At 40.1% G+C, this 15,513-nt stretch overlaps 1 protein-coding gene across 1 annotated transcript in view; it reads left to right on the top strand.

Moving 5' to 3' along the window:
- The window catches only part of LOC110967662 (cytoplasmic dynein 2 heavy chain 1), a 134,439-nt gene extending 121,432 nt beyond the window's left edge, over positions 1-13,007 (top strand). Inside the window, exons 90-97 of the mRNA XM_051957789.1 lie at positions 110-226; positions 2,056-2,163; positions 2,779-2,880; positions 7,395-7,484; positions 10,114-10,223; positions 10,304-10,385; positions 11,486-11,602; positions 12,200-13,007. Coding sequence (XP_051813749.1) covers positions 110-226; positions 2,056-2,163; positions 2,779-2,880; positions 7,395-7,484; positions 10,114-10,223; positions 10,304-10,385; positions 11,486-11,602; positions 12,200-12,361 — 888 coding nt within the window. The 3' untranslated portion in view covers positions 12,362-13,007. The remainder of the gene's footprint in view (positions 1-109; positions 227-2,055; positions 2,164-2,778; positions 2,881-7,394; positions 7,485-10,113; positions 10,224-10,303; positions 10,386-11,485; positions 11,603-12,199) is intronic.
- Positions 13,008-15,513: the final 2,506 nt, after the last annotated feature.

The following is a 15,513-nucleotide window of genomic DNA, read 5'->3' as shown; positions in this document are numbered from 1 at the left end:
CAGGCTACACTCAAATAGCTCATTCAGTAAAAATATACCATTGTTCCACTTTATAATCACCTTTGCTTAGTTCATTATTTATTTGTGTTTCCATCTGATTTATTCACAGGTAATTTCCCAGCTGCGCGTCGTCAGTCGTTCGGTGGCAACAGGTTCAAAGTTTGACAGGGAGCTCTGGTCGAATGGACTTTTCCCTATCCTCAACTTATGGAAAATGCTCAATCAGGTTGTTTTTCCCAGATCATCTTTTCCACTCTTTTCTTTCACCAAACTGAACTCTTAAGTTTCTATCTGACGTATTTTCTTTTTGCTGTCCTTGTTGTGCAAATCAAACTGCAATGCTGACGCTGTCAATTTGATTCTGATTCCATCTCGACTTTCATTTTAACTTGGTTACTCTAACCAGCCTGAACACAGACCAAGGGGAAATTCAGCCTGATGAATTGCATCAGGCTGTATTTTACTTCTTATGAAATCACACAGCATCTGGATTAAAAGGGTGTAAACCGTTTTCTGATGCCAGAGCATTTTTACAGTAGCCATGCAGCAGCACCTAGTCTCAATTAAAAGCTGTGAGAGATCATTGGAAATTAGTAGAGTCAGTGGTTATCACACATAACGCTGTGTGTGGTTGCTTGGAGACCAGCACCTTTCAAATCAAAAGCACATCTACCTCCACGTTAAATAATTTAGCCACCATATTCCTGCTCCATTGCTCTGCCTGTCCTTTATCTGCTCTCATGCTGTAAATCACACATGCTCGCTGTCTCCTTTTCTCTAATTTGCATCTATACCTGCCTCTCTGTGCCTCTCTTTCCTGTTTTCTCAGTCCCTTGCAGGCAGGGTTTGTTTTCTACATACCAAAATCAGAATGACTAACTGTGTTAATTATTGCTGCTGCATGACCAGCTAGCTTTTCATAGATCACAATCTACCACTGACTGCTTTTAATTCACTGGCCCTTTGTCATCAGCTAACCCTTGGTGTTTGACCATCAGTTGACGTGGGCTTCCCGGTGTGTGTAACTTGATCGTGTTCGTTATTTGTGTTCCTCTGTGTTTAAAAGTTGTTTTTGGTCTGTAGAAGTGTGTGTAGCCTTTTGTCCGAGTACACATGGCATTGTGCAGTTCTGTGTGTGCCCTTGCTTTGCTGGCAGAGGGTGTGTGCAAGGCTTTGTGTTTGCAGATATGTATATATTTATTATGACAAATCTTTATGTAGTCTGGAGAGAAGTGGAGTAGCACAACACAGCTGAGAATGTTTATTTGGCTCTTTAGTCACGTTTATGAATAGAGACAATAGCAGAGCTGTAGTCAAGCAGAATCCCATCCTACCCGCTCTTTTCTCCATTGTCCCATTTATCTCTCACTCTCCATTGTCTACATTCCTCCACCTCACAGTCCTACTATACTTCCCTCCCTTTTTGCCTCCTCTGTCACTTATTGAGTAGATGCAAGGACAGCAGAATAAGGTGCAGGTACCCAGAGTGATGTCCGCTGCAGAATCCAACTAGATATCAGTGTTTGTGCATGTTTGTTTTTGCTGCAAACACTCGACATACTTACAGTGTTATCTAATGCAAACAAATTGTTCCCCTGATTTGCACTGCAGAGAGAGAGAGAGAGCAACTGTTTCATATTTAGTTACATCTTGTTACTGCAGAAGAACTAAGAGCAAAATAATTTAGTATATGCAGGTTCAACAAAGGAAACCCTAAGGGAACACTGGGCAGATATACTGCACTAAGTGGAAAAAATCATTCAGAACAAAGAACAATAATATGCTGATGCTCGGTAGAGGCTACAAAACACATTATGCATCTTCATCTAAATAATATTTTGTGTACTATGGAGCAGCCGCTTTGAGAAGACTGATCAGTTAGTGCAGCGCTAAAAGGGTTATATGAATGACAAAAGGCACTGTGAGGCTGATTGTACAATAGTATACAGTAGGTCTTGAAGCAGTAGAGCCTATAGGATTTGTTTCATTACATATATCTAGTACCACTCTGTCTCATCCATCAATTTGCTAATATGTTTGTCTGTGTACTCTCAGGGTTCCACTCTGATTCACCAGAAGGTGGATCCACCTACAGAAGGTCAGAGGTCACCAGTCCTGTCCTTCATTGTGTTGGAGCAGTTCAGTGCCATCCGCTTGGTCCAGGTGTGTCAAATAACTAAATGATAGCTACCCTGAGTTACATTATCAAAAGGAAAATTCTTCCAGGATGGTGTTTACAGATGATTTGTGTTTACACACACGGCTATCATCAGATAGCATGAGGGATGGCTACGTGAAATGAGAATGAGATAGGCATGTGAACATGTTAAGAACTGTAAAAAGGGAGCTTTGCTTCATGGAGATGCATAATATGAGTCTGAATCATAAACTGGTCAGTTATGTAATTAATCTGCAGTGGGTGTGTGACCTTTATTCTGGGAACAGGGTGAAACCACAAGCAGCGCTGAATCATGCATTCTCATATTAAGAAATATTTTAACAGGACAGCATTATGTATTATGGCTTTCATTTGGTGGCTTCTGTAGTAGTGAATGTGTCCTGTGCGTTTTTCTCAAGTGCAGGACTATTGCATTTAAAGCAAAGCTATCAAATGAATGTAAGGAAGATCCCTATCCGTCCTGTATTCACAGAGCCTGTCAGTTTTTATAAACTAGATAATTGTGTGCAGTGAAAATGGTAAGATTTCAACTTTCCAGCTACACAGATGCAAACTTTTATACAGTGTGTACAGTATGTAAACTGTAAGTGTTGCTACAGAGTATCCACCAATCCCTGGCTGCACTGAGCAAAGTCATCAGAGGGACCCAACTGTTAACTCCAGAAGTCCAGAAACTGGCCACTGCCCTGCTAAACCAAGAGGTAAGACAGGAGAAAGAAATAAGACATTAATAGAGTGTCAAGATGTGGGGGGTCAACCCATGCAGAGAGGGCAGGGAGTGGTGGAGCAGGGGCCTTCCAAGGCGGGGGGAGAGATCCAGGTAAGGGTTTGGGGAGGACCAGGAGGGCAGGTCCGGGTGGACAGGGAATCCGGGGTTCCAGAAGGCAGGACTGGGTGGGGGGCAGCTCCACTGGAGACGGAGGGAAGGAGAGAGGGGGTCAGGTGGGGGCTGAGGCAGGGGTGGAGGAGGGGGCCCTGACATAGAGTAAAGAGGGAAATGAATGAGATACATATAGTTTGTACTAATAAATAAAAACATGAATGCCAGACTGTGTTGGCCCAGCACATACCTGTTATTTTGTGTGTGTGCACAAGATGAATTTTAACAATCAAAAGACAGATATGAATGAAAATTGAACAATGCTGAGTACTAATATGGTCTTATATTGCACTTTTTACTGTTGTTTTAAATTGTGCAGTACAGCCTTTCTGCTAGATAGAGCATGTGAAGCAGCTTGTAAGTCATTTAGCTTTAATATCTTCTAAAATGACAGCTTTGTACACTGTTGTTGGATCTTTCATGTCTCTACATGCCATCTTATGTGTACTATCACACACATAATTAGGCCTGACTTTCTGAGTCGCAGGGTAAAGTAAAGTTTTCTCTTCACTATACTGTTTTTGAGGTGAAGCTGAGGCCACAGGGGCAGACACTCATACAGTATACAGAGCTGACTTGTAGACATCCAGAAAACGCAATATGTATCCTCGTATGTCTCCAGGCTGTGATGAGGACAAAGGGGATATGATGAGGTAGAGAAGAAGAGACATCCCGTCAACCTTTCACTCCTGTGTTTGTAATATTCTGGGAGAAGCCTTGGGCATAATTCCTTCTTCACTGCTTTCCCCCTCTCTCTTTTCTATATTAATAAGCAGGTCTTAAGTGTGATTCCCATCGCTCCCCCGACCAACTTTCTCCATCTCCTATCGTTCATGTTTTCCTTACTCTCTAATTATCTTCCCTTTTTTCCCCCTCTGATGTATTCTTTCTCTAAAGTCAATCCTAATAACTGTGCTATCAAATGTGTTAGCCGCCAGGATGCAACTGAAATCTGTACCACAATGCTGACAAGAATGTTTTTCCAATAGCATAATGTAATGATGTGAAAAAATACATACAAGTCTGATCAAAGTGCATATATAACCAAAGCATTAGTTAATGCATTCAGATGTGTTTTATCCACATGCTTTATGTAAAACAAAATGATTCAGGTGTAAAGCCAAACATAGAAGTCCATTCTAATTCTATAGAACAAACCAAATATACAGTCATTCCTTAATCCTCTGTTCACTCATGCTGTTAAATCCGTGCTCGTGGTCACAGTAAAGAGGAGAAACGTAATTAGCCAACACATTTTAAAAATCTGCTTGATCTACTTTTCCTTCAAGTGTTCATCTGGTAAGACTTAATAAAAAATGAAATGTCCTAGTGTAGTACTTTATACCTCCACCTTTGGCATTATTTTCCCAAATGAGGACATCTTGTAGTGCATTAAGAGTGACCGATGTAACTGCTCAGCATGTCAAACAGATGTCATTACTGTTTTACAAAGCAGTTTTTTTTCTGCTTTTAATTTAAATGTTCAACTGTTCCCAAGGCCCAGTGCTCTGAGCATCTTCATGATTCTGTCAAGGGCCCATTTTAAGATGTCCTGCTTGTGTTGTATTTAATGAAGATGCAGCGTTTTAATGAGTTGCTTGATGTTTGCCATAGTTTTGTAGAGCAGTAAAATTCATAAAATTTTCCCTTGGCCTGTTTTTATTTAGTTTTTTAAACTCATATAACTAATTGACCCAATCCACCGGTTTAAGCTTTCTGATAGTAAAGGTCTTCCCATGAAGGAAGCGTTTCGACAGACTTCACACTATTTTGAACAAATGTTGCCTGAGCGTAAAAAGGTTATCAAGTCTTGGAAAAAGCAGCAGCAGCTGTCATATTTGATGATGCTGTTGTACATTTCCCAGCCACAAAATTCTCAACCCACACCAAATTTAGTCCCAGCTGAATTTTTATCCAACACCTCAGGACTTCTGTGACCCTAGTTGGCAGTGCTTTACATCACTGCTGACAACCCTCTGCTCGGCTGTTACACCATATAAGACGAAATAAGTGAACTGAGTCGTCCCCCCCCCACATAAAGAGCCGGGTTCTGCTCAAGGTTTCTTCCCTGTTAAAAGGGTGTTTTCCTGCCACTGTCACCTTTGGGCTGCTCTGGGGGTCAGGCATATGGGTTCTGTAAAGCGTCTTGAGACAATTTGACTGTAATTGACGCTATATAAATAAAATTGAATTGAATTGAATTGAGTAACCCAGTACAGGTACAGGTTTTTAATAAAAACCTAGTACAGGTTTTTATTACTGTACTAACTTAAGCCCCTTATTTTATTGGCATTGCTTCATGTTTTGTCTCAGTCTGCTAATGCTCTAAGACTCTATAGCATTAGAATTAGTCACAAGTAGACTGGAGATACTTGCTCTGTCTTGTACAATGTAAAGTTATCATTGTTCAATATCCATTATAACCAATTAGTAAGTCAGTATGTAGCACTTCATAAAAAACTATGTTTAATGGTGTAAATCAAGGCCTACAGTCAAACAAGACATAATTCAAACACAATTCATTATAGCAAAAGCAAAAAAAATAAATAAATAGAGCAATAATCAAAACAAAAACAAATCATGTAAAGAAGCATCAATAAAATGTTTTTAGAAAGAAAATGAGCCTTGAGGTGTGGCTGACTTTTTCTGCACTTGAGGGCATTATGCATTTAGTCTCAACCAATTATACAAGAAAAAGCCTAATTACATATAATATTTAGACAATTAAAGGGTGGTTGTTGCAACTGCATCATAAGACAGAATTCCAATGAGATTTTAAGTCTTTGCAGCAAATAGAATAATGTACAACTTGCAGTTCACAGGGTTTCGTGCCATTATGTGTTCAGGCTTCAGTTATAACCAGCCATTACTGATTAGCCCACTTTCAGCCAGTGAAAAGGAACAGAATGAGCTGGTGATGTGATTTATATATGTGGAAAATGGACCATTTGGGGTTGTAATATTGTAAAAGTATGGCAGGCGAGGCTCTGAAGGGATCAGCTCCACTGCCCCTCTCCTCAGCTGTGCACTAAAAAATAATTAGATACTCGGAAACTACACAAACCACCGATCAGAAGAGAGTGGTAAGCTGTGCAGCAAAACAGAAATAAATATAACTACTGCCTTTAGTTGGTAGTGAGATCATTAATATCAAGACATGATGACTAATGCAGAGATGGCTTTTTGAACAGAGGTTAACAATCTGTGTTATCACTGAGTTTTAGTTCAAGTTGTAGTAATTAATGCTGACACTTTTTTATTTTTATATCATCACAGTTGCTTTCAGGGAAACTGACATCAGCAAAAAGTAGTCAAAGAAATATTCCTATTAAAACATTTAAAATGTAATTACTGCAGCCTGAGTGGCCATATTTGTTGTTTGGCATCATTAGCACACAGCAGCAGAGTGACTCAATGGTTGACTTGCAGCTGAGAGACGTACAAAGTTCCTTTTAGTTCCTAGGACTTGTTTGAATCATGTTCAATTCTCAGTCTCCAGTCTTACAGTTAAAGTAACATAGACTGCTTTAGCTGTTCCAAAGTTAACTGCTGTGTCCTGAGGGGAACTTTCCTTGGCCACCTACACGAAGGTTTTCCATTTGTTTGTGCCCCCAAACAACTCAAACTACCCAATTAGCCACTGGAAATATTGTTGTTATTGTTAAAGGACACCACATTACTGTTAGACAGATGTTTTTGAGGTATTTTTATCCATCCATCCATCCATCCATCCATCCATCCATCCATCCATCCATCCTCTCCTAAATGTTTTGGTACTTTGGAACCACCACAGAAAACAATCATTGGTTTCCCCAGAGAAAGTCCATTGTTGTATTTTCTTTTTGACAAATGAGGTATTGCAGTTTACCCCACTGAATTGTGCTTTTACTACAATTTTATTGTCAAACAAAGGCCATGGGCAGATGGCTAAACACACAAATCTGTGTCAAAGAAATGATATCATGTTCTTCCATGATGACCCGTTACAGTCATATTTGTCTGTGATGTGGGATTTGTTCCCCCGCATGTCTGGACATCTCAAAATTTCATGATTTTTTAGGTTTGGTTTAAAAACATTATCTTAAAATGCCCACACCCAAACCAGCAACTTTATGGGCAGACGTAAGCTGTTATCAATAAAGAATTTGATATTTGCTTTGTGATAAAGAGAGAAGTAGATTCAGTTCACCTCTAAGCAACCTGACTGAAGGACTTAGCTTACTGACTGCAGAGCTCCACAGTGATAATAACAGGATTTATTCTATTTTTTATATTGCACACTTTCTTGCTTTTCCTTGTTTTTCAGTGTTTTTGTGTCTTTTTCCTCCATGTCAGTGTCCTTTAACATGGCAGACTAAGTGGGAGGGACCAGAGGAGCCAATGCAGTACCTCAGAGCTGTAGTGACACGGGCTCTAGCCATACAGGTAACACACTGATATGTTCACATGAAATATACACACTATTTGTTAGTGAATCTGTCTGTCTCTTTTGCTTTTTTCCCACAGTTACACAAAGAATGCTTGTATGAAATGGAAACATATAGAAACATTTATGGAAACGGTGCTGAATTTGTCATTCTTCTGGTCTAAGGTGCATTTACAAAGGCCTGCTACTATAAGGGGATCTTGCTCTCAACAAAAAAAGACATTTGCTGTTGACCTCACAGCTCATTACAAAAACCAAATGTCCCTGAGAATCCTTTGTGGTACAACTCTCATTGGAATGACACTTGAGAAGTTTAAGAATGTTCTAATCAGCATTAGTATAATGACTGAGGGATCCATTTAAATTCATCATGCATTTTATCCTACTAGAAGCCTTGTCCTTCAGGAGTGATTAATATTACAAAATGTTTTTAGTTCCAGATGATTTTAAAGGACCACCACTTCAAACATCTTAAAACATGAATTGGAATCATACATTTTTCTCTCGTGTCTCTAAAGATGACACGAGTCCTTCAGCTAAGCCTGTAGTACTTCAAAGTTCTTGCTCATGGTGTGATCTAGGCAGTGTGTTGATTAAAACCATGCCAGAAAAATTCTACTGTTGTTTTCAAAAGCGCTTCATAAATAAAATGGGATTATTCTATAAAGGCAGGAGGTTTTGGGAAGTGTCAGCCTTTGGGCTGTGCCAGGAAATCAGGGTTCTGGTGGAAACTGCTCTCCATCTCCTCTCAGCTGTGTCTGACTGTACGCCTACCTCAATATGCTCTGGCAGACCAGGATGCACACATACACTCACACATTCAGGAATTATTTATTTCTGTGTGGATGCATTTCATTATCTATGTGGGCGAGCCTCACTGCCTCTGTCTGTCTGTCTGCTGGCCTGTGTGCTTACCCATCTGTTTGTGTGTACGTCTGCCTGACACGTCTCGTTTTTTTTCTCTATTAGCCTCCCTCTCTACCTGCGCTCCATCTGTCTTCATATGCGTCCATCTAGAAGCTGCACTGTCCTTAACTGTCTGTTTCTGCCCATCATTACTGAGTGATATCTCTGTTAGCAGCGTGTCTGTTATTAGCTAATCAGTCTAATAAAGGCGGAGTCTGGAGCTGCTGCTGTGTTGAGCGGCTGAAGAAAAAAAGAGCAAACAGCACAGCAGTGCCTCCAGACGCACAAGACGACCTTGAAAACACTCAAATATTCACACACTTGCATGTACACAAGTAGTATGCACTTCATCAGCACACACTGACTCACTTTATTATTAATACGCAAAAATATTTCCCAGTGCAGCCTCTATTTGTGCCTGTAAGTACGTGTCTGTGTTAATGTACGGACTTGCACTTCTGCACATTTTTTCTAAATGATCTCTACAGCTAGTGCAGACTGCTGCTGTGTTAAAAATGAACTCATGGGTTGGATCAGATGTTTGCTCATTCTAGCTTTATTTGTCAGCAATTTTGTTCAGTTGACCTCCAAACTGACTAATTTCTATGGAGATTTAAAGAACTGATTACCTGTTAAGAAAAGAAATGCGGAATAAGCGCCCAGAATTGATCGCAACATCGATATTAGGTCACCCCTCAAGGCTTAAATCTTGCTACTGCAGCCACCCAAGTTTAAACATCATGAGGTCAGTCTAAGGGTAAAAAGGATGGTAGAGTCAAAAGTGCAGCTTTTCAGCATTTCAACAGAATAAAAGAAGGAAAGCATACAAACTGAGAATTCAGATTGAACTGTAAAATATATCAGGTGAGCTGAGCTGTTCTTTTGACAAAACTAAATAGTTTTTGCAGTGACACAGATGGAGGCTGCTCACCTGATCAGAACAGATCTTGCAGCAGAAGACACACTGGATGAACATACTGGATAAGGCTTCCTGGGGTCTGTCTCCACTCACTGATTCAAGCACATCATGTTTTGCATAGTGTGTATTTGGACACAGTATATTTTGCACAAATCCCCGTGTCTGTGTGCACATGCCTATGTTTGTGTGTGTATATATTCACATGCCTACAGGGAATCTGTACGTTTGTGCCTCTTTGTGTGGGCTCACATGTACTTTGTTCCCATTAGCAGGTAATTGGGGTTCCAGTGTTATCAGCTTGTTGATGGCATGATAAAAAAAAAAGCCAAGGGGACTTTAACTTATCTATTAGCTGCACATTTTTATTGGCTATTTGTGTTACTCTCTTCCTTTGTAACCATTTTGTGTCTTTTAATAAATACACACTAACTTAGAAATTATGATCATTGCACTCATAGATTGTTCTTTACTATGAAAATTTAAAAAGGCAAGTAAAATACACGTCAGCCATTTGATATTCATTGCATTTAAACCGCTGATGACAAGAGGGTGAATATTTAGATGAAATATTTTAAGAATTCAAATCTGTTCAACTCTTGAAATAGAAGAAAATAGTTTGTATTCTCATTATCCTTAAATGATCCACTAAATCCTTTTTCTGACTGCTGTGCAAAACTGATTTCATGCCTGAATTCTATGTTATCTTGGAGTGTTTACTGTTATTTGCTAAGTTATTGGTCCATTAATCTTTGTGTCTGTCTGTGTGCGTCTCTGCATGTTTGTCTCGATGTCTGTGTAAACAGAACTGGGTGGAGCGTGCGAGTAGACAAACTCTTCTGACAGACCTCCTAGACTTATCCGAGCTCTTCCATCCTGACACCTTTCTCAATGCTTTGAGACAAGAAACTGCCAGGTAAGACCAAAGTGTTGTGATTTAATATGAGACAAAGAGCAGGTGTGCTAAAGTAGATCAAATGTGTTGTTTGTTTCTAGGTCCATGGGCTGTTCTATGGATAGTTTGGTTTTTGTGTCGTCATGGAGAAGTCCAATTGCACAGGTCAAACTTCAAGTCAAGGTAGAATTACAGCAAACACACATGAATCCATAGATCATGCATGCAAACAGCAAAGCCTCCCATCCAGCTGCAGAATGCTGCGCTATAAACAAGACAGACTCTGGCTGAGTGATAATTGGAAAATAATGGAGTAGAAGCCAGCAAGAATAGATTACAGATGCAGATAAGAAGCCATGAGCTGCAAGAGAGAAGAAAACAAAGTTAGAACGAAAGCACAGTTTTCTGCATATTAATTGGAGATAACTGTACTGCTGACAGCAGTCATCTCAGCTCTCCTGGTCCTTTTCATACATTCAGTGGACACAAATACACAAAATACATCACTGGAAGTACACACATTTTACAACACTGCTTTTGATCTTCATTTCTTTCCTTTTCATGCCTTAATTTAAAGGTGGTGTAACTTTACTGTCTTCAGTTCAGTACTTTGAGGGAATAGTTTCATTTCTGTCATTCTAATAAAATTGGCACGACTTGGCATGCGCTCAGTTAAAATATACAAAGAGGGAAGGGAAGGGTGTGGGTGCTTAAAAAGAGGCTGCAGCTGCAGGGAGGGAAGGGAAACACTCAGACATCTGACAGAGAAAGAGAAAGGGGATAATTGTTGTGAAGCAATGAGTTCTTTTACACACACATTCACACTCACACACGTACACACACACAATGAAGCTTTTCTGGATTTGTCTCTTGCTTTTTTCTTGCCCAGATTATGGTGATTTAGTAGTTGTCTGTGTATGTCTGACTTGACGCCAGAGTTCCCTTTATTGTCTAGCTTACTGTGGAAAATCCCTGAGTCACTGGACTGAATTCACTCACAAACGCTGTCTCTCTCATGTACTATGTGCAGAACATGCTAGTTCATCTGGTGACGCCGGTTTGTGTCTCCCTCATGCTCCGTGTTTCCCTTTACTTAAAGACTCTGTCCTCTTTTCTTTTTGCTCTCTTCCCTTTATATCTTTGCAACTTCTTTATCTCTAATCTGCTGCTTTTAATAATCTTTTATTTGTAATATTGTGTCTCCATGATCACACTCAATTAGTTTTCATTTTTGTCTCCTTTGTGTTTCTTGTGTCTGCTGCTGCATCTCACCTGATTTGTAGGTTGGAGGTCTCCAGTTGGAAGGTTGTAGTTTTGATGGAGTCCATCTTTGTGAGAATCAGCATGACTCTCCCAGTGTGTCAGCCGTTCCTCCGTGTTTCATGGCCTGGGTTCCACAGGTATGCATTTATATTTTTATGTAATGCTGCCTTTAGCGTAGCAACAAACCATAAGTTTCATGATTGTTTGATAAAATGCACATCATGAATTCACAGACCCCATGATGTCATGTTCTTTTGATTTTTTTTGTCTAATTTTATATTTTTTTAATGTTCAGTTTAAAATGGTGGAAACAGAGAAAAGCAGAAAATTCTCACATTTAGGAAGCTTTTGTTTGCCTTTTTGCTTGAAAAATGACTCGAATAGTAGCTGCCAGTTAGTTTTTGTCACCTGACTGATCATTTGAGCATTAATTTCTTTGTATTTTATCTGATAATCAGATTTGTATGCATATAAGATTGCACAGATAGGCAAAGGTCCAAGGAATATGTTTTTGTAGTTATCAGTCTTGTGGACTGATATATTCTGGTCGAAGCAGTTGCCTAGCAATGGCAGAATGCTAAACACTTGGACTGTGAAGGGATCTGAAGGGATTTTATTTTTGGAGGGTATCTGCAAAACACCTATCATTATTTATTCATCCTCAAACATGTAAACTACTTAAATATACAGGAAATGTGCATAAATACACAAACTGTATTTATTTGTGATCCCAGAATTGTGCTGCTGACTCCAGTGCTTCAGAGGAGACCATGTGGCTGCCTCTGTACACCAGCTCAGAGAGGGTGAAAGTGGTCACGCATATCTCTCTGCCCTGTGGAGCTAATCCCAGCCAGTGGATACAAAGTGGAGCTGCTCTCTTTCTCAAACAGCAGTGAAATGACGTCATTTCGGTGAGGCCAGGCACACAGAGACGGCAGCGACAGAGGCTTTTGAGAGCGCTGTAAGTGTTATGTGAAGATAGTATTGTCACGGAAGCAGATTTGGCTCTGCCAGGACAAATTATTAGCGCTCTAGAATGTCAGGCTGATACGGACACAGACATTTTTTCCTCTTAAGCACTTTAGCTTGTAGACCAAAAACTTTAAAATACAGTTATTTTAATATGGCCCTGTCATTTGCATAATGAGGTACAACAGTGGAACAGAGTGGTTCTGTTTTCAGTTTTACAACAACAGTCAGTCAGCAAACCAGACAGCAAAGTGGAACAGCATCAACATCTTAAATACATCATAAGAACGGTACAGTTTGGATAAAAGAAGTTTTGGCTGTAACAAGCTTCATTCTGCTGAGCTCTCTTACTGTTAGTCTCATGAAACAATACTTAGCTCATCTTATGCATGTCATAAAGAAATGTCAAACTGTACATCAGTGATTCTTCATATTTGTAAGGGAACAGGATCCATTGTCCTGATGCTGCATTTAGCTAAAGCTTCAGGCCTGACTATTTGCTTTACAGTTATTCTTGTTACCTCTGTGTATTTTTGAACCTTATTTACTCAAATAAAACTCAAATACATGTCATCATTGCTGTAATTTTAAGTAGTTGCAGTTACTAACATGCATTTTCCCAGTGTGGTGATTAATAAGAAACTCAAACTTACTCCTGATTTAATCTCAGTTGAGTTTCTATTACCAATATATAACATTAAGAAAGAGCATCTGTGTCTGTCTCACTTTTGGAGTTGGGCTGACCCTCCATCACAAACCATCAGCAGTCAAAGCCGCTGAGCAGTAAACAGTACAGATCTCAGTTCAATGCGTTTGCCTCTCACTCAGTTCAGCTGAAACGGGCTGTACAGGCACGAAACACCTCAGCGTCTCTTCCCAAAGCGAATGGGGAGTCTCTGTCTTTCAAATGCACATACTCTGGCACAAGTCAGCCCCTAACCTCTGTGTGATTGGGTCTGAGTTGAGGTTGAATGGAGTCAGTGAAGCCGTGATGGATGGCCACGGAGCTGCAAGGGAGGGTGTGAGCTTCATAAGGTGTTTGTGTATGAATCCAACCGAGAGCGTCACATTTGATTGATGGCTTCATTAAGCCTTCTTTGGTTCTGTACCAGCCTCTTCTTTCGATTTTGTTTGCAGTTGTGCAAATGTTTGTTAATGTGTGTGTGTGTGTGTGTGTGTGTGTGTGTGTGTGTGTGTGTGCCTGTATGAACGCATGAGTGCATGTGCGTTGTGTGTGCGCTCCGCTGTGTGTATGTGGAGACAGAAATGAGGGAGGAGCGGGTATTGTGTGTGCAGTGCAGTGTGACAAAATGGGAGTGAAATGGAACAGCAGGTTTAAAAAAGAGAGAGGATTGGATTTCAGTGAAACATGGCCCTCTGGGTCAGAAAGGGAAAGAGAGACAGAGGGATGGAGGCAGAGAGAGATTATGCAGGGAGCGGCAAAGAGCGAGAAAAAAGGGCGTAAAATCTGTGTGAAAAACGTGTAAAGAAACAGGAAAATAAGTATGGTGCAGGTGACAGAGTTTGGGAGGAGAGAAGAGGTTAAAAGGAGAGATGGATGGAGGTGGTTAGGACAAGCATTAAGTAGGAAAAATGAAGAGGAGGACAGAGGCTGAAAGAGCAGAACATTCTCATTCAGCCACTGCTGCAGTGTTTATGCCATCACTAAACTGACCTACTGACAATTTGTTCCTCATATTTTCAGAATCTTAAATCGTATGAGATACAAAAGAAAAACCTCTTTGAGCTTCACCTCTGAGGTTCTCATTTACACACATTTGGAAAGTTTGTTAAATGGCGCTGTAAGAAGTAAGAGTCGTTACTTTTTGCTGTTATTTAGAAGTCAGCTGAAACTTCTCAAACATTCCATTCTGTCTAAGCTGGTTCTAAACAGCAAGTGTTGTTTCACAGCTGTTCCTTACATTTTGATGACTTCCAATCCTACTGAGCTGAAAAATTAACATCAGCATCGAAGGAAAAGTCTTGTTTCCAAGGTAATGTGTTTACAGAGTTTGTCTTTATCACAAATTAGCATGCAAGATTTAAGAAACTTTGTGATATAATTCTTACTCCGATGGCATTCAGCTGCTGTTTCAGTGAGTTGTTTGGATTTTTGATTGCAAAGCCACACATTATGAGTAATCTGTTTGTACGTCTGAACAATGATTTAAATGCAAAACACACCAGAGTCCTACATCTAGGAAAAGTCTGATTTACCCCATTAAAGACTTTAGGTCAGTTTCATTCATAATAATAAAAATTCTCCACTCTACATCCACAGTTTTTATCCTTTTTCTTGCTAACCTTTGTGACCCTCCCTTCATTCTTCCAGAACTTCCTGCATTCATTCTCCTGTGACGTTCACTGTTCACAGTGTTTGGGGCTTTTCTCTCTTGTTTAACCAACAACACAATACAATGCTTATGGAAAGCTTACAAATGTGAGACACAAACATTTTTTTATCTCACAATCTTTCTAACACACATATCTTTGAGGCCAAATAAATACTAAAGAAACATGAGGATATAAACAGAAAAGAACACAAGCATTCTATTTGCTTTCCTATACTGTAAATATGTAATCAGACTGGAGACAAAATTTAGTGTTCCTTTCACAGCTTTTTGGATAAATCTGACACATTCACATTTTAACTTTTGGCAACCGGCACACTGACATCTGGTGAGTCCCTATAAAACAAGAGTGGTAAAATATCTTGGGTTCCTTTTGGGTTTCCGGGTTTAAAATGTTAAACACTGCTGCATCAGGCTGTCGCCACGTTTTCATGAGAGCCCAACAGAAACCATGGATGAGCCACAGCCAGCAGCAAGTAACATCAGACTGAGTGCAGAATCCGCTTACACGGGAGCCAGACAGTAAAATCATGACTGTTAGCATCAGAACTTTGTGCAAACCAGGAATGCAACACATTAGCCAAACAGCTTGAGTGCCATTCAGTTTTCTTTTCTTCATGCTCCAAGTGTGCTGTTGACGTCCAGGACTGGAACCTTGTCTCTGGGGCTCCTGGTGCTGATACCGCTGGTGTCTCTCACCGCCTTCATCAGCCTTACTGTGCACGCTA

Source organism: Acanthochromis polyacanthus, chromosome 13 (genome assembly GCF_021347895.1).
Source record: "Acanthochromis polyacanthus isolate Apoly-LR-REF ecotype Palm Island chromosome 13, KAUST_Apoly_ChrSc, whole genome shotgun sequence".
In the NCBI taxonomy this organism is placed as follows: domain Eukaryota; kingdom Metazoa; phylum Chordata; class Actinopteri; family Pomacentridae; genus Acanthochromis; species Acanthochromis polyacanthus.
Note: the sequence above shows the minus strand (reverse complement) of the source record. Positions and strands in the feature narration are given on the sequence as shown.